Source organism: Aristolochia californica, unplaced genomic scaffold, assembly GCF_029961685.1.
Source record: "Aristolochia californica isolate CCGP_79_NKW_82.1479 unplaced genomic scaffold, dmAriCali1.0.hap1 SCAF_7, whole genome shotgun sequence".
NCBI lineage: Eukaryota > Viridiplantae > Streptophyta > Magnoliopsida > Piperales > Aristolochiaceae > Aristolochia > Aristolochia californica.
In genome coordinates, this window is record NW_027182268.1 from 39,813,600 (window position 1) to 39,833,612 (window position 20,013).

At 37.5% G+C, this 20,013-nt stretch overlaps 1 protein-coding gene across 1 annotated transcript; it reads right to left on the bottom strand.

The window, feature by feature from the left end:
• Nucleotides 1-108: 108 nt before the first annotated feature.
• Nucleotides 109-19,971, bottom strand: LOC137937116 (uncharacterized). Its single transcript, XM_068782180.1, has 22 exons — nucleotides 19,789-19,971; nucleotides 18,824-19,609; nucleotides 18,259-18,695; nucleotides 16,797-17,451; nucleotides 14,705-14,791; nucleotides 13,795-13,841; nucleotides 9,342-9,448; nucleotides 9,112-9,212; nucleotides 8,921-9,010; nucleotides 7,777-7,860; nucleotides 6,874-6,957; nucleotides 6,519-6,587; nucleotides 6,289-6,348; nucleotides 4,308-4,379; nucleotides 2,717-2,824; nucleotides 2,543-2,619; nucleotides 1,850-1,933; nucleotides 1,519-1,627; nucleotides 1,330-1,419; nucleotides 988-1,053; nucleotides 741-836; nucleotides 109-546 (listed from the first exon to the last, which is right to left on the bottom strand). Exons 1-22 carry the CDS (start codon nucleotides 19,867-19,869, stop codon nucleotides 418-420), a joined length of 3,519 nt encoding a protein of 1,172 aa, XP_068638281.1. The 5' UTR covers nucleotides 19,870-19,971; the 3' UTR covers nucleotides 109-417.
• Between the last annotated feature and the right edge of the window lie 42 nt (nucleotides 19,972-20,013).

A 20,013-nucleotide genomic window follows, 5' to 3' on the forward strand; every position in this document is an offset into this window, starting at 1 on the left:
GTATTTTTTAACTAAAGGTAATGATAGGTTAACAACATGGGAGAAAGAACTAGTTGGTTCAGGGCTGCAGAGGATAATGAGGAACTAAAAATGATTAGAGTGCTTAAATGTCTTGTAGATTACAATCTTGAATGCAGCTTATTCTGTATAAAAAATCGTTAATGTACAACATTTGCAACCTTACACATTATCCGGTGAACTAAATAATTCTCGATGTGAAAAATTTAGAGAGTAGCATCCAACACAAAAAATGAATTCCTGCTTGAGCAGGCACAGAAGTTACCTTAAGGTGACTTTAATGAAATGGATATTGCCAGAAAATCACAAAATCTGAGAAATGCTCGGACAAGATGCTCAAGTCATCACCTCTTCGAGTGTGCTGGCTTTGCTGCAACACTAAAAATCGCTGCCTTTTGCTTAAGAGAAGAGGTCATCCAAGCCTGCTTCAACCCTTGGTCTCCCTTTGGGTCGACCAGTTTGTCTGGCATCTTTGCTTGATAGAAGCTTTATTGCTTTCTCCAATGTAAGATTTTGAGGATTTATGCTCTGGGATCACATTAAAAGCATAACCACAACGAGTGAGGAAGACTTAAAAAGAAAACAGAGACCTCCGGGAACCACATATACTTCAATCGAGATAGGGACAAAAAAAGGAAAAATCAATATACAAAAGTTAAAGAAAACCTAGTTCAGAATCAGCTGGATGCATAAAAGGGAAAAAACATTGGAGGAGAGATTACCTTGGGAACAGTAGCAATGGTGCGCCTATGTTTAACTGAAAAACCAACTCTTGACACCCGTAGAATCACTGGTTGACCATCCTCAGGATGCTTCCCCTGAATTGCAGTCATAAGAAGATATTAGTCATAATGAGCAGCTAACTTAACAAAATGAATGAGGATAGAGGCAAACCAATTACGTAAACAATCAGAAGGAAATCAAAAGAATGACAATATTGGAAACCTGATTAAGATAAGAGGTACTTACCATGGTTATAGGGTATTTCAACAATGTAACAGCATCATCTAGGGCGATGGAGTCCATGTCTTTTGCCTATGACAGCAAGCATTTGACAAAAAGAGGTGAACAACCTCTGGTTAGAGCTTGAGAGCAACCTGTGTCCTGGGCTTGTTTTTAGATGCATGAAGATGCTTCACTAGAGATTTTAATGCTAGATGTTTTAGTAAGTGAATTCCGTCAATATGTATTTTATGCTGATCAATGAATTTTTTGAAGGGCAGCAGCTCATGTTCCAAATGGCTTATTAGAAAGACGTACTTATATGACAAATAGAAGTATATACGCACACTAAAGAAAGATCAAGCATACCAGATGAACAGCAACTCTTTTAGGTGAGGATCCCTTCCTATCATCACCAAGTTGGATATAGAATCCATAGGGACCATCTTTCAAATATATCTGAAATGTGAAAGGACATACATAATTCTCGTTCTGACACATTAGATGGGTAAGAAATCAATACTTTAACATTTGCAGAAGACGGGAAAAACTATCAACCTTTTCTTCAGAACCAGGATGGAGACCTAGAAGTCTTGGCTGAAAGCATTTGTCTGGCTTTTGAATCTCTGGTTCATCATCATCATTGAGTATTGTACGGGCGATGTACCTATGCACCATTACGGTCACGTAAATGTTAATTTCTTGCTTTGATTTTGAAAAGTTCTGAATCATAAATCAGGTTATCTTCACAAAATGAACAAATATGAAAATCTCAGGGAACAGTGATAACTAACACTCTCTGCAGATAGTGACAGCAATTTAGTAAGAGGACAGATATGCCTGTGCTACATGAAACAATGAAATTATTGCCAGAAAAAAAATGTCATACTTGCATTTGGGATGTTGATCACAGCCAATAAAGTAGCCAGCACCAAACCGACTCACCTTGAAGATCAATGTGCCATCTTGACAACTGCATCAAATTTGCCATGTTATAAAAGACAGTAAGGGAAGGAGATGTGTTCTTTTCTTCTGTTGACATGAAAGTTGCCAATATTTACTTACATTATTTAAAAATTTTACCCTTGATATTTGGGTAGAAAATTAAAGAAAAGTTGACTGACCCTCCAGAGCAACTCTCAAATGAGGTTGTACTGATGTTATAGGGACTTGACCAGCCATTAAACAGGTGGAATGGCTGGTTCCAATTCAACCTGGTGTAACTCAGTTCAAATACTGGTTGAACCAGTACAATATTATCATATATAATAAGATTAAAAATTCTTTCTATATGGTTCTTGTTTGAATTTTAATATATACAATTTCTTTGCTTGTTCTTGCACAAGCTCTGGTACAGTTATGGTGGTTAGATATTAATCCTTGCTCTGAAAGGTCATGAATTCTAAGTTCCATGCTTCTCACTTAAGACAACTTAATTTCTATTTTAAAAATTCAAACGGTCAAAGAAGATGTTGCTAGTCCAGGGCTCTGGTTCTGGCGAGATTCAGTTAAACAGGAGTCCAGACTCATTCTCACAACTCTGGATTGTACAGCATGGAGAAGTATATTTAAAGTTAAATACCTTGGGCAACTTCTACTCTTGTCAGGAAGGGACCCAAACAAGTAGCCTTCAAATCTTTGCTGCAACATTTTCTCGACCTGGAGTCAGCATAAGTTGTGGGATCAGACAAAAAAAACTTTAATGAGGCAGCATGAAGTCAACTGCTTCTGCTGCTAATACTGGAAGAATCTATACCTGCCGAATATCAACTCTGCTAGCCTGGTCACAGTACATGCTAAACCGCGACCAATAATCTTTCAAGAGACCCTTCCATTCAGTCTTCCCGACAGAGACATTGTCTAACTATAAAAAGGACAAACATGTCAAGGAAGTCATTATGAATGTTACAGACTAAGAAAATCTGTGAAGATGCGTACGTAGGATTTTCTTTGGTATTTTTACAATGCATAATGTACTTCTTCATCACTGTAAAGGTTCGGAAATCAAATGCAAAGCACCCACATATTATAGTAGCAAGTACCCTACTGAAATTTTGTTCACGGCCTCAATATGCTAAATAAATGATTAATTTTCGAAAAAAGATAAGACAATAACTTGTGTACCTACAATTGTCACTTAAATTGATTGAATATCAAAGACGACTACTGCAAATGCTTGCAATGGTAAGTATTCATGGTTAAATTTTTGAATGGAGGCATAGCCCAGTCTACCTACTCAACCCTATGCCTTCATACCAAGGTAGATAAGCAGCAAAATTACTTTGGGAAACCTAATACTATATATATCAAACATGTATATGGTACTGTTCTACAATGATTAAAAGGTAGTATCAAATAAGCCCCTCTTAGACACTGTCTTTCTGTATAGGACTGGCTAAATGTTGTACTCCAAATAAAGCCATATAATTGGAGTCTAATGTACAAATTAGATAACACTCTTTGCATACCTTAATGAGTCTACCTACTCAACCCTATGCCTTCATACCAAGGTAGATAAGCAGCAAAATTACTTTGGGAAACCTAATACTATGCATATCAAACATGTATATAGTACTGTTCTACAATGATTAAAAGGTAGTTTCAAATAAGCCCCTCTTAGACACTGTCTTTCTGTATAGGACTGGCTAAATGTTGTACTCCAAATAAAGCCATATAATTGGAGTCTAATGTACAAATTAGATAACACTCTTTGCATACCTTAATGGAAGAACAAAAGTTGTTTTTTTTTTTTTTTTTTTGAAATGAAGAAGAAAAGTTATTAAATTACTCTCTTAAAAAATGTTTTAAAATTTTCATTCATTATACTAAATTTTTTTCAAGGTAATTAAAATAAAAGAGGGAAGTATGCTTATGTTCATAGCTATTTTACATCTGAAAGGTATACCATTAATTTTCTATATATAAATGGCAGGTAAACTTAAAAGATAGGAGAAAAGACTCTAGCAACATTCTAAAAAATATCAAGAATCATTTGCAGACTTTCCATATTGATATGAAGTTTTGTCCATCCTTCATATTGTATAAATTTTGGTCTGTAATACTCCCCATATTTTTTTTCTCACCAGTGTAATATGTAACAGTAAAGATTATCAAAATTTTACTTTTTTTTAGATGATACAAAATGTTCATCACTATTCCAAGATAGAGTATAAAAAGTTTGCATGGTTGTCGATCTTTACAAGAAGGCTGACTCCAGAAGATTGATTTGTCCAGAATAATATAAACTGGCAAGAGCAAAGAAACAATTGCCAATATATACTATAGATAAGAAATTAAGACAAATATCAATGAAAATGGATAAAATACTTTAAAGCTGAAGGAAATACCTCATTCTCCATGTCAGCTGTGAAACTATAATCAGTCACCTCTGAGAAATGGTCTGAGAGAAATGCTGACACCTGTAAACAGAAAAAAGAGATAAGAACAACAAGAACAAAAAGAAAAAAAAAGTTTTTAAGAAGATTAGGCACTAAAAGATGACAGACTCCTTATGTAGTCTAACCCAACAAAAACATGTTTCAAAATTTTGTTTAGTTGCATTACACATGTTTCAGGCAAACATAACAAGTCTTCAGAGAGATTTGCAGGTACTGAATCACATTGTAATGTGTTGCTTGTTTGCATGGAGATACTTAGACACCTAAAATAGTATTCATAATTTCAAGAAAAAATAAAGTATGGGGAAAATTGTTGAGTGCACTAAGCAATGGGAACCTGGTTTAGACTTTAGGCTCTGGGCCTTTTTCTGCTAAAGGGTTACACTTTATGCAACTAATGTGGTTGACGAAGGCATAAATGACGTAAGAAGTGTTTCACGGGCTCATAGCATTCAGAATCTTGAGAATTTGGAAAGTGATCATTTTAAAGACCCATTGTCAAGTGCTGAGGGGTCTCACAGAATTGAGGAGATTTGAGTGGTTGGTCAGAAGCACAGATAAAGCACAATTTACCACAAGAAAAGAGGCTTTCCCAAGTGAAGAACAGCTGAAGTTCAGTGTATTGGAAATGCAACATAGATGATAGGACTTTGAAATGGAGCTAAGGTCCTTGTGTTCATTGCCTACTGGTGCCATGCTTGAATAAAATATCTTAAAATCCTTGATGTCTTGGTGGGTTGTTCCTATATGAATCAAGTCTGTGACTGATAGGTAGGAGATCTAGTATATATTTGGATAGAAAGATAACTATAGGGACAAAAGAAGCTAATTTGGACTTTGACTAATATCACCAGTGACACATATATATCTTAGTAATTGTCAGATTTTTGGGTTGAGCCCGGTTCCATCCCAAAATGATTGGCCACTTAGGAGGCCTATTGCTCAACCCTATGACCCATTAACTTTTCTTTTCATATTTTTCAATGTAGAACTATTTCTCATTCAACCCTCCCCTTCAAATCCAAGCTGACACATAACGGACCCGGGATGTGGGCACAAACGATCTAATAGGGCACATAGACTCCTACCTCATGGAGCTCACAACACACAGATAACCTGGGAAGCAAAAACTGGGCATTGGCCCATACACACAACCTACTCTGATAACATGTTGAATTTTTTAGGTTGAGCCCAGTTCCATCCCAAAATGACGAGCCACTTAGGAGGTTTATTGCTCAATCTTATAACCCATTAACTTCTCATTTTTAATGTGAGAACTTTTCCCATTCAACAGTAATAGTTGTAGTTCCCCACAATGGTAAAAAATATATTATCCATGACATTACACGTCGGAGGAACACCGGATATGGGAGTATCATGGTTCCTAAATAACCAAACTTGATTCCACAGCATATTGTGGTAGGGTGTTTCATATAGGAATAGACAATAGGCACCCCCTACCACTCAATGAAAAAATAAAGAAGTCGAGGACCAGGTGGAGAATAATTCTAATCACAAGCAGCTAAGAAGATGAAGATGATTCATGGAGAAGGAAGCTGCCAAATGCCATAAGAAGCAGAAATGGAGGCTTTCTCCCACAAGTTTGCTCATAGGGATATAGTGTTTTATAGTTAGTTTATTAGGGAGGAGGTTCTCCTTCTCCCACAAGTTTGCTTATAGGAGAGTTTTATAGTTAGTTTATTAGGTAACCGGGGTCCGCCAATCATCATTGTCTAAACATAGTCACAGAGTCATTAAAATAGGTAGTTTCATTCAATAGTTTGTCTTGGTGTTAGAATAAATTGGAAGGATATATGTGCCATCTAACATTAACAAAAACTGGGAAAGTATAAGACTTTTTTGAGAAGGAAAGCATAATATACATAACAGGTAAAAGAGTTCACGGAGGAAAACATGGGGCTATACGTACCATGCGACCTCGAAACTCTGGAAATAAAACTCGACTTTTTACAGTCACGTAGTTCCTGTCCTGTTCCGCAAGAAATCCAAAGTTAGAAAGATGATCATTGAATGAATGCTGACTACCATTTTTTGAAAGGTGACTAAATGCTTTGCAAAATAATGAGCATTTATCACAAAGAAATGAGAAAAACGAACATCCTCCACATGATAATATTTTTACCAAAAATGAACAAGTACCTGTAAGACTTTCATAATTGTTGCATAAGTAGATGGTCTGCCAATCCCAAGTTCTTCCAACTTTTTCACCTTTAACACCAAATGATGAAAATTTTAAAAAAATGGTTAACAAAAATAGATCATGCAACATTCCTGCCAGTAGTAGTTGCCCCTTTCCACCTGAGGATGTCACAATTTTAATCTTGCATTTTCAAGGAATGCAACAAGTCACCGGTTATATAAAAATTCAGGCTTTTTATATAACAATGAATCACCTGTTTGACAAGTTTTATTTCTATTTTTAATGACAAGACAAAGTGGATATCTGATCAAGTCAGAGTTTGGCACTTCACTGAAAATGTTAGAGGAAACTTACAAGTGCACCCTCGGAATAGCGTGGAGGAGGCTGTGTATGATGCTGTTTAAGATTTGCCTTATCTAGACACACTTGATCTCCGACCTGAAAAAAACATTATAAAAATTTTGAAGCTTTCAAATCAATGATGAAAAGATATAAAGTACACACAAAGCAGCATATTTCATTGCCAATTTGGCATGTCACTGGTTCATTCCCATTCTGACATAAACATCATCAAGAGCTAAATATTTGGACAACAGCTGTCTAGCCAAGTCTGCAGTTTCAAAGTTTACATCAGAAACTGTTCAGGCAACACCTTCCCTAGCCAAAGCGTCGGCAATGCCAGTGGTACTTCTGAGTTGTACTGCCAAGACACATCTAAGTTCCTACATAAATCCTCAATTTCATCGAAATAAACTAAAAAACTAAGTCTCCTTCAAGATTGACCCAACTGAAGTCTCCTTCGGCAATTAAAGATGCATTTTTCCACATACAGTCAAATACCCTGTAAAAGGGCTCTCAACTTCACAGTAGCATCCGTGATACTGAAGAGAGCACAGTAAACAAGACGAAAAAAGAAACTGTTGAGTCCGTCCTAAGAATGCTGTGAGTGTGTATGTATGTGTGTATGTGTGTGTGTGTGTGTGTGTGTGTGTGTGTGTGTGTTGCCAGGTGGGTGGGTATTTTGCTCTTTAGAATGTGTATTGGTCATTAGCATCAGACGTATGGATTTATGTCCCTCAGCTTGTACTTGGATCTAACTAAATTATGCATCCCCATAGGATAGGTTAATTAAAGAAAAAGAAATTCCATACAGCATTACAAAAGCAGTTCACAAACCAAAATGTACAAGCTGGAAATGAAAAATACAGGTTGCTAAAAATAATAATATTGTGCACAATAATATATGTGTGTTATTACCTTCAGCGCCCCAAGAACTGTGAAAGCTCCATCCAGGATGTCTTCTTCATTATCACTTTCATCAATAGCTGACACATCTTTGTCCTATAAAATTTGTAGAAAACAACATCTTGATGCTATCCCAAAACAAACAAACAAGCAGCATAACAGAGTCAAAAGAAAATGGTAGGGATTTTCATTAAACATTCCATTCTAATCAACTACAGATACTCATTTTAATGTTGAAATATTTTGGTACTGGTTTTAGTCCCTAAAATTTTACTATGACTTAGTTTTTTCCTAATTTGAAAAGACTAACAGATCTTCTTTGAATGCACACCCTTTTAATACTGCTCACAACAATCTAATTATTTTCTCCAGGTGAACAAACATTAAACCTTCTATCTTCTGAAGCTATCACTTTCAAGCTATATGACGCACAATGTTCACTAAATACCAGTTATGCATCTGTCTTTTGTCGTGGTGGACCTTTTGGATCTTACTAACCAAAGAAATACAATTTTTTCTTGGAGAGTATGACTGTGTTAGGCCCCTCTATTTGAATTAATGTACCACCTCTAACATATTGGTAAGCAAACAAAGGACAAAAAAAGAAATTTCAGAGATACCATTTCTTAGTAAAGAGACATGAGAAAATGGGCATATCACAGTTACATGCCAGCAAACATCACCTTGGCAACTTTCCTCGTAGTCTAGTTGTTGGACTAAAGGATGAATTTCATCAAAAATATGCTCTCAAGCAGCATATCTTGGATATAAACTTACAGTTCATCATCTCTACCATTAAAAAACTCTATGAAAAGTACTAGAATATCTGCAAGTCCGTCACAGAAGCAAATTAAGCTTAATTACAAGCTATATTTTACCATATATCTTTTCTCTTGAAATGATTCTCCTCCATATATATGCTATTAGACTGCTTCATAAAGAATTATGTCTAGCAACAGAATCTATGAACAGAGTTCAGTTTCTGTTCTTATAGTGATGAAATGACCATCTAACTACAGTTCCAAAAATGTGAAAATACTAAAAGCATGAATTAAATCATACAAAAAATATGATAATTGAAGCACATCTATACTTTCATATGTATCTTCATAAAGTAAAAATAAAATAAAATAGGTGACCAATGGAAATAAATTACCTTGTAGACTGCACGATATCCAAGAAAAGCAATTCTCGAAGCCGCTGAACGAAGAACTGTTCCTTCAGCATTTCCAATATCTATGTGTATCTGGAATGTTTAGCAAATTCGCATACAAGAATTTCACTAAACGTTAGTCCCAATTTTAGCTGACTTATTAGAAAGTAAGCACATGCTCCCAGGCTACAAACCTGTCCCATTATGCAAGGTACCATTTGGGATGCAATTGTTCGGGACCATATAAGGGTGTATAGCTTCAAAGAATCCTTATCAAGTATTTCCACCAGCATTGCTGAGCATAACCAAAGGAATAGAACATACATGAAAAGCAAAGGTAAAAATAGAAAAACCTAAACTCTATACTTTATTGAGTTGATTAATGAAACAAAAATTGCAAACTAGACATGGAATGAAGCATTACATGGGAAGCGCTGTATACTGGTTGGTCTAATAGCTTCATGGGCTTCTTGAGCATTCTTCACCCTCTTAAAATGCTTAGCTCCACTTGATGCAAAATTCTGCCCATACCTATATGTAATGAACACGGATACATAACAAAGTCAAACAATCTTAATAGAGGCAACTTTCAATGTCAGCTAACATAATATGATTAAAAAGCATTTAAAAAAAATAATATGATTAAAAAGATTAAATCATGTTCATTTTCTGTTCATGTTTTCATAGAGACCTTTATTTCATGAACAGTGGATAAAATTTTACAGGAAAGGAAGCTTCACAATATGATTCCTAGAAACTCATTGCTGGAGCCGGAAACCTTTTCAGAATAAAAAAGAAACTTGTTTAAGTACTGTAGGAACAGATTGAAGACATTTTTTAAAACTTTAAGGAAACTTTTTGAAAATACCAAGAAAACATTTCAAATTTCAAGTTATTCAAATTGAACCCGGTTCCATCCCAAAATGACTAACCGCTTCGGAGGCCTATTGCTCAACCTTATAGATTAAGAATTTTTCTTGACATTTATTTATGTGGGATTGTTGAAATATATAAAGAAGGGTATTTTGGTCATTTTATACTTGACAAATTGTCCTTCTATGTTAGCAGTAAGCTCATCTCTATATAGGGGGTATGTAGTTCAAATTTTCACTTGATTCTGAGATGTATTTAGAAAGTTACAAGGTTTTGAGTGTAGAGGAGCATTTGTGTACCTTTTTATCTTTTTTCAATTAACTGATTATAAAATAGTAGAGAGGTTGATCCCTCTCCCTAACGAGTACTGATTTCTTGCTGCACTCTTGCTATCTCTGAGTTCTCTCCTTTTATCCTTTTCTTCTTCCTTGTTCCTTCTTTATCTCACACTTCTACAGGGACTATTTCCACTGTAGCTCTCCCTCACATCCAGGCTTGTATATATAGAAATAACAAGCCTGAGATATGGACAACATATACAACGAACAAACTCAATGTGGCACAATCTGGGCCAAGGTCCACACAGATATTCGACTCTGATATTATGTTAAGAGTGAGCAGGTTCCATCCTAATATGACTAATCATTTAAGAGTCTTATTGCTCAACCTTATAGAATAAGGATTTTTCTTTACATTTATCTCTGTGGGACTATTCCCACTAACACAAATATTAGATCTGTTCTTTAGTAGTTGTTTGATCTATGTAAAGAAGCTTCAAATGTTGATTACCAGAAACTCTTTGTTGGTGTTCTCTCTCAACAATAATTCCTCTTATTATTAACTCGACAACCTCCTTGCTTGCTCCGGCTTTGGTGACCGATGGCGTCTGTGGATCCGATCCTGCATCACCTTGGCCTATTACTCCGTCCTTATCAATGGGATAGTATGTGCCTACTTCCCAGGGTCTCGTGGCATTCGACAAGGCAACCCACTATCCCCCTACTTGTTGAACCTGGTGACCAAATACCTCTCCTTAATGGTGTTCATGGCTAAAGATCTTGGATGGCTCTCTCTAGTGGCTGAACACTCTGATTATGGCATCCCCATCCTGCAATATGCCGATGATACCCTTTGGTTCTATGAGGGTTCTTTTGATCAGCTCAAACGCGTCAAGGTTTTAATCAGACTCTTTGAGGTCTCCTTCGGAAAAAAAGTTAACTGGTCCAAGTCTACCATCATTGGCTTTCACCTAGCCCCCAACACCCTCAATTCCAAGGCCAACCTTCTTGGCTGCTCTACTGGCTCCCTCCTGGGATCCTACTTGGGACTGCCCCTTTTTTACTGCTGGCCTCACAAGGGACTCTGGGTTCCTATTGATCGAAAGGATTGAACGTCGACTTGCTACCTGGAAGGGTCATCTCCTATCAAAAGCTGAACCCCTCACTTTACTAAATTTGTGCATTTTTGGCCTTCCCAATTACTATCTATCCTTTCTACACATTGAGTGTCTGAAGCGTCGCTTTGTATGGTGGGGATCCAGTGACGATTTCAAGTACCATCTGGTTGGGTGGAAGGATGTTTGTCAGCCAAAGACGCATGGTGGACGACATTCGCCTAGCCGGCGACATGAACTCTATCCTCCTTCTGAAATGGCTCTGGAGATACAACCTCCCCACTGGCACCCTCTGCAAGAACATGGTTACCAGCAAGTTGCAACTCTCTTCTCCCTGGTGGACCTCTGGAGGATCTCGGCACCGCCTCTCCCCAATTTGGCACAGCCTCTTCCGACTCCTTCCACTCTTCAAATCCGGCATTAGCCACTCAATCGGGCATGGGCAAAACACTACTTCCTGAAACGACTGGTGGACTGGCCCTTGCATCTCCGGGAAAGCTTCCTCACCCTCTTTAACATCAGCTGTCGTTCATCTGCCTCGGTTGCTAATGCTGGAATCTCCAACCCCGACGTAGCTTGACGGACTAGGAATTTGCTGAAGTTTGTGGGCTCCTTGAATGCCTCAAGGATATCTCCGCCCCCACATTGACGATAGACTGATTTGGAGGAACTATGATAGCGGGACCTTCTCTGTTTCATCGGCTTTTCTCCTCATTTCCGGACTCTCCCCCTTTGCCGACCCCCCATCCAGCTGCAGTGGCTTGGAGGCTCTCCGATCCTCCTAATATCCACTTCTTCATTTGGTCTGTCATCCACAATAAGATCCTCACAACATACAATCTCAGCAAACGGGGTAACCCAAGCCACTCGCCAATTTGCCCTCTTTGCTAGAACACCAATGAAAGTGTTTCCCTCATCCTCATTCACTGCCCCTTCACCTGGGAGGTCTGAAATCACATCCTTATTGACGTTAGGCTCTGTGGGTGCTTGCCTCAGGATCTTCTCGGTGTTTACAACATGCTTCTTGGAACCCGGCTCCCAAAGATGGGGAAGTTGCTGCTATCTACTTGCCTTGCTTTCGTCCCATGGAGCCTTTGGATTGAGCGAAACAACTGACGTTTTAGTTGCAAATTCTCCAATGCAGGGATGTTTCCTCCCGAGCCGCGGGTCTAATATCCTCCTGGCTTCACACTCAGAAGGACTGATCTGCACCTCCCCCCCGTGTTGGGACCCTAGCCCTGTTGGCTTTGGAGGCGCTGTCAACTCCTCTGATGGATCCACCCTTGCCTCTTATGCTGGTCCGAAGGGCATATCCAATTCAACCTTTGCCGAGCTCATGGCCCTTCTACAAGATCTCATCATCTTCAAAGACCACTTCTTTGGGCCCTTGCTGATTGAAGGCAACTCCTTTTTGGTCATCTCTTGGTGCTCCTCATCCTTTTTGGAACAGCTATGGTGCCACTGGCCAACCTTTCGGGATATCCAAGACATTTCCTCTCTCTTTTTTAGTGTATGATCTCATGTACTGAGGTCTGCAAATTCCTTAGCAGATTCATCCCTTACATTCTGTGGTTGTATCTAGACTTTTGTTGTAGTTCTCTTTTTGCTCTTTAATAAAGCTCAATTTCATAAAAAAAAGGGACAAGGCTACTAAAAGATGATAAGGACGATTAAGAATATATCTACTGCAGAAGAGAAAGAAGAAAGGATATAAACATACATAAGGTAACTGAGCTGTAAAAAGAAAATTGAAGAATAACTAGACTAGGCTACTACCGAAAAAATGCCAAAATGAGAACCCTTAGCTTCAACATCTTCCACCATTTCTTAGTCCATTCCAGAATCAAAAATATTTCTCTCTGCCCCCAACAAGAGCCACATCAACTTGTTCATCCAAACTGAGAATCTGGGGCCATACATCAAAGGGACCAATTGTTTGGTCCCTCTTACCTTTTGATAAGAATCTGTGCTCAAAGACAATATAGTAATAATAGGTAGATCAAGTAAAATGCAGACTATGGAAACTGTTAAGTTACACAATCAGGGGTATTTTGGTTATTTGCCCATGTCAGGTAAATATCATAATGTATCATCAGGGTAGATTACATGTCATGCCTATGTTTCAATTAGTGTCCAAACTGAGATGTATAGAGTAAGCTATGAGTGAGATATGAAGTGTTGTACTTAAGGGGCCTTTTTGACCTTTCAGTTTCTTTCTCACTTGAGTGAATAAAGGAGGGATTGTCTTGATTTTCGAGACAAATCACGCAGCCTTCTCTGCTGCTTTTCTCAACTTCTTTTCCCCCTTTTGCTTCTCCTTCTCTTCTAACTCCATTTTTCCATTATTTTAGGCTTTCCTCCGAAACAACCACCATACTTGCAATATTTTTTTGAAATAGGCCATACTTGCAAAATTAAACCACTTATTAGGGCATAAAACCCAGTGACGAACAATACCAGAAAAAATTTTAAAATGCATGTAAATACAGATTTCTTTCAGAAGAAAATTCGAATAGCAATATCACAGGGTAGCAAAGGTATAATCATTTTGTTAGAAGAGAGCTATCCATCAATAATTACACAATATTCAAACACAAAATCAAGTCCTCACCTCTCAATAATCAAAGACTGGATCTCTTTCTCAGCTTCAGCTGAGACCTGCAGAAGTAAATAGTAATAAAGTTAGAGAAACTACAAGAACCTAAGCAATAAATTAACTCAAATTTTGCACTGTAATAAGTTAAGAGCTATCCAATAGCTATAATACCAGATAAATCCACTTTTTTATATATTTGCAATAATATGTAAAAATCATATTCTCTGTGGCAACAATCATGTAGCTGATTCATCATCAGGTCTCTCACACAACTCCTTTTGTGGGATACTGTTATCCCTTGCAGAGTGCTTGGGCTGCATATATTTGTTATTTTTCTTTTTTTGGAACCTTTGAGAATGACTTTATATTCAGTTGAGGAATGCACAATGGGCTTCTGAAGGAGAGGTACAAGGCATGTACATAAAGTGTTCATCATATGATACAAGCAATCAAACAATCCAAGACACAAAATACTGCTATAACAAATTGCCATATGATTAGCTCTACTAGGTACATATGTCCATGATATCATCAATGATCCACAAATATCCTCAACTAATAAAAATATGAAGGAATATCCGAGGAGGTTGATTTTCTTCTTTTTTTGTCCCTTTGCCCTCACTTTGAGTTTCATTTTATTACTCTCTTAACAAAATCTTACCATTTTTCAAAAATTTATTATTGTTTTCTTCAAGGAATATCGTTTCTTAACAATGAAAAGAAGAAAGAACATACATAAATCATAGAGTGGATAAAAACCAAAAGTGATCATCCATTGTTCAAAAAGAAAAAGAAAAACGAAACATTTGAAATTTACACATCAGAACCAACTTCTCATATTTTGAAGAGACACAAGGGGGGGGGGGAGAGAGAGAGAGAGAGAGAGCAATTTTGTCAACAAGAATTTCTGAGAAATGACACCCACATGGAGCCCATCAGTCCGCATATATGTTATCAACCCTGTTGCTTCAGCGTCTGAGAGTTTGACTCCCTCATACAGCTTCTGAGCCAACTGCAGTTAAACAAGTACATTGTTCATTCAATGACAATGAAAATAAAACATATCTAAAAGAGAAAAGTTCAGGGGCATCAAAAGAAAGGGGTAAAAGAATTAAAAAAACATAGGACTGAGGAAGAAAATACTTTTAAAAAAGGAGTGGCAAACAACATAAAGTCAAAAAGATTAGAAAAAGAGATTAATCTATTGGCTCACGTCAAGGTTTTAACAGGTAACTCCACCACTACCAAGAAATAATGAGGTGATGAGCACTTTGAGGTGAATGTTCAACAGATTGTCACTGACCTAGATATCCTCAATCTCATTGTAAATCAGCAGGAAGTGTCTAGTAGCAAGGTCATTTTCCAAAAACATAACTGATTACAATCATGAAATCCCCTTATTCTAATCAAGAATATTGAACTGTATATATTAAACAACTAGAACACATTACACAAGACAGATCAGTTTAGACATAACATACAGGGCTGATTATCTGATTCACCAGAGGTTTAGTTGCAACAGAAAAGTGTATCAATTAGATGCACTTCCAAGAAGACAATACACAACAGCTCCAATAAAAGAAACTACTTACTGGAGGTAATTCAGCTTTTAGAAAAGGAACTTGCTGCTCTGTGAAAGAGCATAGTCTCAGTTTTAAGGTTTCTCATAAAAAAGGTTCAGTGTGCTACACATAGAAGCATCGCTTGGAGATTCACATAATTTCTAGGATTAAAGAATAACTAGTTAAAATTTAGCTTAGCTGACTACAGAATAGGAAAGTTTCTTATTTTGGATGGAATTCACTTTTCCTAGTATTAGACACCATTACTTTTTGAAGGGGGTGGGGTTAGTGCAGAAAGAAAGAAGATCACCCAAGGTGTGAGAAAATGAAAGTTCATCCCATGGCGATTCACTTTCTCTAGAGAATGTGTTTTTTTATTAACGTGAGCAAATGGAAAAGTAAAAGCATAGGTAGGAGCACTTAACTCTCTTTTTTTCTTTCAATCTATGGTGAGATGGAGGATGACATCAATCCCACATTATGTCACTTGAATATTCTCTAGGGAAAGTGAAATTCCACCATTTTTTTGTCATGAACAGGATGGAAAACAAATTCTGAACAAAATTTCCATGAGCACATATTAGACACTTTCTCTAAAGAATTAACAATCTCTTCCTCTTCCAACTTTGCTTGTGCACTAACAGGTCCTTTTACTCTAAAAAGAAGAAAAGAAATTGCTTAACCTGGGTGTAGTGCCCTGGGACAGCAAGAGGAATTTCCTATTTAGTAACCAACATAAGGCAGTTGGGAGCATTTTTCCCCTCAAATAGTAGCCTTTCCTCCCTATCTGCTGTTCACAAGTTCTTGTTTCTCCAGTTGACAATCTTCTGTGCAGAATATTTGCTTTTATGACAGGCATTAGATACAATCTAGCAAAGAAGCTGACAAATGATGGACTAAGATTAAGAAAGATCTAATGTAATTTACCACAACAATTGAAAGTATAAAAAGAAGAAGGACAGGAGAGAAAAAGAATAAAAGACTAGAGCCAAAAAAAATTTATTATTTTTTTTAATTTTTGGGAAGTTGTTTTCAAGAAAATACTGAATTTGAGTATTTTCTGTTTAGGGAAAGACAACAACCATCCACTTGCTTTCTTTGTGGACAATCCCTGATTCAGAGAATTCTTGTTGGTTTATCATTGTTTTAGCTAACTCATGCTAAACTAGGTTCTTGTATTCTTATTTCCTTTTCATCGATGAAATTCTCATCATCTTTTAACATCTTTTAATTCAAAAAAAAAAATCCTCATCATTTTCCAAAAAGAAGTTCATTCAAATCTGCAGAACTAACTTTTTGCTTCATGTAAGAAATATAACAGTACGGAAGACCATTTCCTGTAAGCAAAGATCATGTTGCTTTGGGCGTAAAATAGATTTTCTTTGCTTGCAAGGATTCTAGACGGAGTCTAGGAAGGACAATCTAAGATCACGAAAGCAAAAAAATTTCTCTGACCTTCATTGTATATGAAGCACTAAAATGCAACTTATTTGCAGCATCTTGTTGAAGAGTTGATGTTATATAAGGCGCAGGTGAGTTCCGATTCAACTGGTTCACTTTCACATTGAGCACATTGAACTTTGAAGCATTAAGATTTTCTTCTATAACCTTTGCCTTCTCCTGAGAGCTTATGGAAAATTTCTCCAACTTCTTTGAATTCAGATGGGTCATGTGTGCAAGATAAGATACATCACTACTAGATGGGCCACATGACATATCTCGAAATTCAGCTTCAACTGTCCAATATTCACGAGATTTAAAATCTTCAATCTCAGATTCCCTATCACAAATCAGTGCAAGAGCAGCAGCCTGGACTCGTCCAGCTGACTGGCAACCGGGCAATTTCCTCCATAACAGAGGCGAAATATTGAATCCAATCAAATAGTCAAGGGCTCGGCGAGCAAGATATGCGTGGACCAAGTTCGTATTCACATTCCTTGGAGATTGCAGTGCTGTTTTGATTGATGATTCTGTAACTTCATGGAAGACAACCCTTGCGACAGTAATGCCTTCATGTAAGGCATCTTGTTGTTGCAACATCTCAGTAATGTGCCAAGCAATTGCTTCCCCTTCACGATCAGGATCAGATGCAAGAATAAGATATTGTGCTCTGAGCATTTAGAGAGCGACACAAAAGAGTAATCAGTAATTCCGCTTCCAATTCAATTCGTGATGAAGACCTAAAGTGCTCAATAGTATGGAAAATACTTGAACCAAAATCAGAATATAGCAAATGCTTAAGACACCCATTTATTGCACATGCTTAAAAACCCCATTTATTTTCATTGAATGTATATATAAACAAGGAACTCTTTACCTAATTGATGTAACTTAAATTTTTACAACAAACACAAGGTACCTTTGGCATATACAAGTATTTTTTTTTGAAAATGATAGCTAGCACATTTAGCTTGCCACCTTTTTTTCCTAGAGAACAGTGAGTAACTCTAAGATCATCACCCCATAGGAGGCTCAAAGCTTGCAAAGATCTTAGTTTGCTAGAACAGGATGCTCCTTAAAGGTTCTGATGATGGGCCCTAAGTCACCCACATCATGCAAGAGGAACTGATGGATTAGCCACCAAAAATAGCCATATCTAACACCTATAAGCCTTTCCTTTTTTAAATTGAAAGATAATAGCCCTTTCATGTTATTCATTCTTGAGCATCCACTTTGACTTGCAGGGTCCTAGACATCAGGAGCTTGTCATTTCTAGCTTTTTAGTTTACGAATAGTCCAGAGAATGATGCAAACAAGTGGGCTGCATAACAACTTTTTTCCATGGAAATCTTACATATCAGTTAATGCATGTAGACATATGATCAATGGTAATTATTTTTTGGTCACTCGTTGCACTATTCTTCAACCACTGAGCTTTTTACAACCTGAAAGAAGTATTTAAGATAATTAACCATACCCGCTTAGTGCTACCTTGATGGTCTTCAGATGAGTCCAAGCAGAAGAAGGAACCTCCCAAACCATACTGAAGTTGTCATCAGGCCGTACAGACCCTGACCTCGCAGCCAAGTCTCTCACATGTCCATAACTAGGCAAGACTTCATAATAGTCCCCAAGGTACTTCTGAATAACGTTTGCTTTAGTGACAGATTCCACCACTACAACTGATTTGCCAGGAGGAGGATACAAAGGTATCAATTGTCCTGACTGGACTGTTTCTTTGCTTTCTTCATCAGAACATGCTACCATGGGCTTGCTTTGTTTTGAGGAAATTTGATCTGAGCTCATTACCATGATTTTACGATTTAAACGTTTTTTCTTCTTCGTCGATGACCCAGGTGACCCCTTAGATTGGTTATCTGTCAAGGATAACGGAGTCACCTCCTCTAGATGCATCTGAAAACTGCAGAGTTAGTTAAAAACCAAACTGCCTAATCTTGAAATGAACCTCCAACAATGTCCCAATCAAGAATCAACAAAAAACTTTTTTACAGTACAGCATGAAGTAATCCTTAAATGCTTACCTCTGTTGGCACTGTTCGAGAAGTTTGAGCGGTATCAGTAGATTTCTTTTTCCTAGAACTTCTGCTAGGACCTTCAGTGTCACCTGTAGCAGAAGCAACCTTGGCAACAGAAAGTTGTTGATCCTGTACTTCAAATTTTGGCAATTGTTTCTTTTTTGACTGTGGTTTGGTGCTTTCTGTAGAACTACCACTCTTTTCACCTTGCTTTTTGGATTTATTAGTATTACCACTTTTAACAGCTGATTTGCTGCATTTTATTGAACCCATTTCTGTGAGACTAGGATCTGCAACCTGAAATCCCTCATTGATACTACTTTGGACTGGAAATGGTTTGATCGCCTTTTGTGCTCCATGAACCGGGTCCAGGTCACAAGAAGAATTGCTTTTACCACTACTTCCCACTCTCTTGGACACATTATTACTTCTCTTGGCTGATGCTCCATGTAAACCTCTAGACAAAGACAACCTACCCGCAATTAGTCTGTAGGACAATAAGTTCAGCCCAACACCATTGTTTCCTTCAAGGGACCTAGAAGCAAAAACAGCACTTGTTTCATTCAAAAGCCCGGAGCCTCCATGCCCATTTTTATTGGAATGGCTCCTGAAAAGACCAGAACCATTCTCAAACTGTAGCCTGAGACCATTTAATTGACTTGTGGATGTACCACAACCATCCTCGACAGTTTTAACTGTAAGATGAATGCACTTTCGACTTCTGCCACCATTATGAAATAGTGGATATGATACGAAGCACCCTGGAAGATTCTGTAACGTCCTGGAGTGGAGCTGCCATCCGAAACGCATAATAAGATCAAAAGGTATTTTAGAACAAAGGAAATAGTACCGCAATGAAGACCAGAGTATTTATTCATAAAACGTTCAGAAGAAGGAAAAAATCAGAAATCAGACACCTCCAGAATGAGCAAATTAACATAGAAAGGAAAAGACGAACAGAGAATTGATACCATTATGGGGTGGCGTGAGATATTCGAAAAGCTCTCCTGTAGAGTAGTCGTTGAGAATAACCTATGCAGCAGAAGCGCCATCAACGCTCCCCTGGCTACGATTCGAACATACAATGCCAACGAAATTTGAGACACAGAGTCCAGGGGAATGATGAATAAAAATTGTCTTTAGGGTTTTGCTAGGGTTTTGGTGCGGCATTCGATTATTTGAATTTTAAATATTAA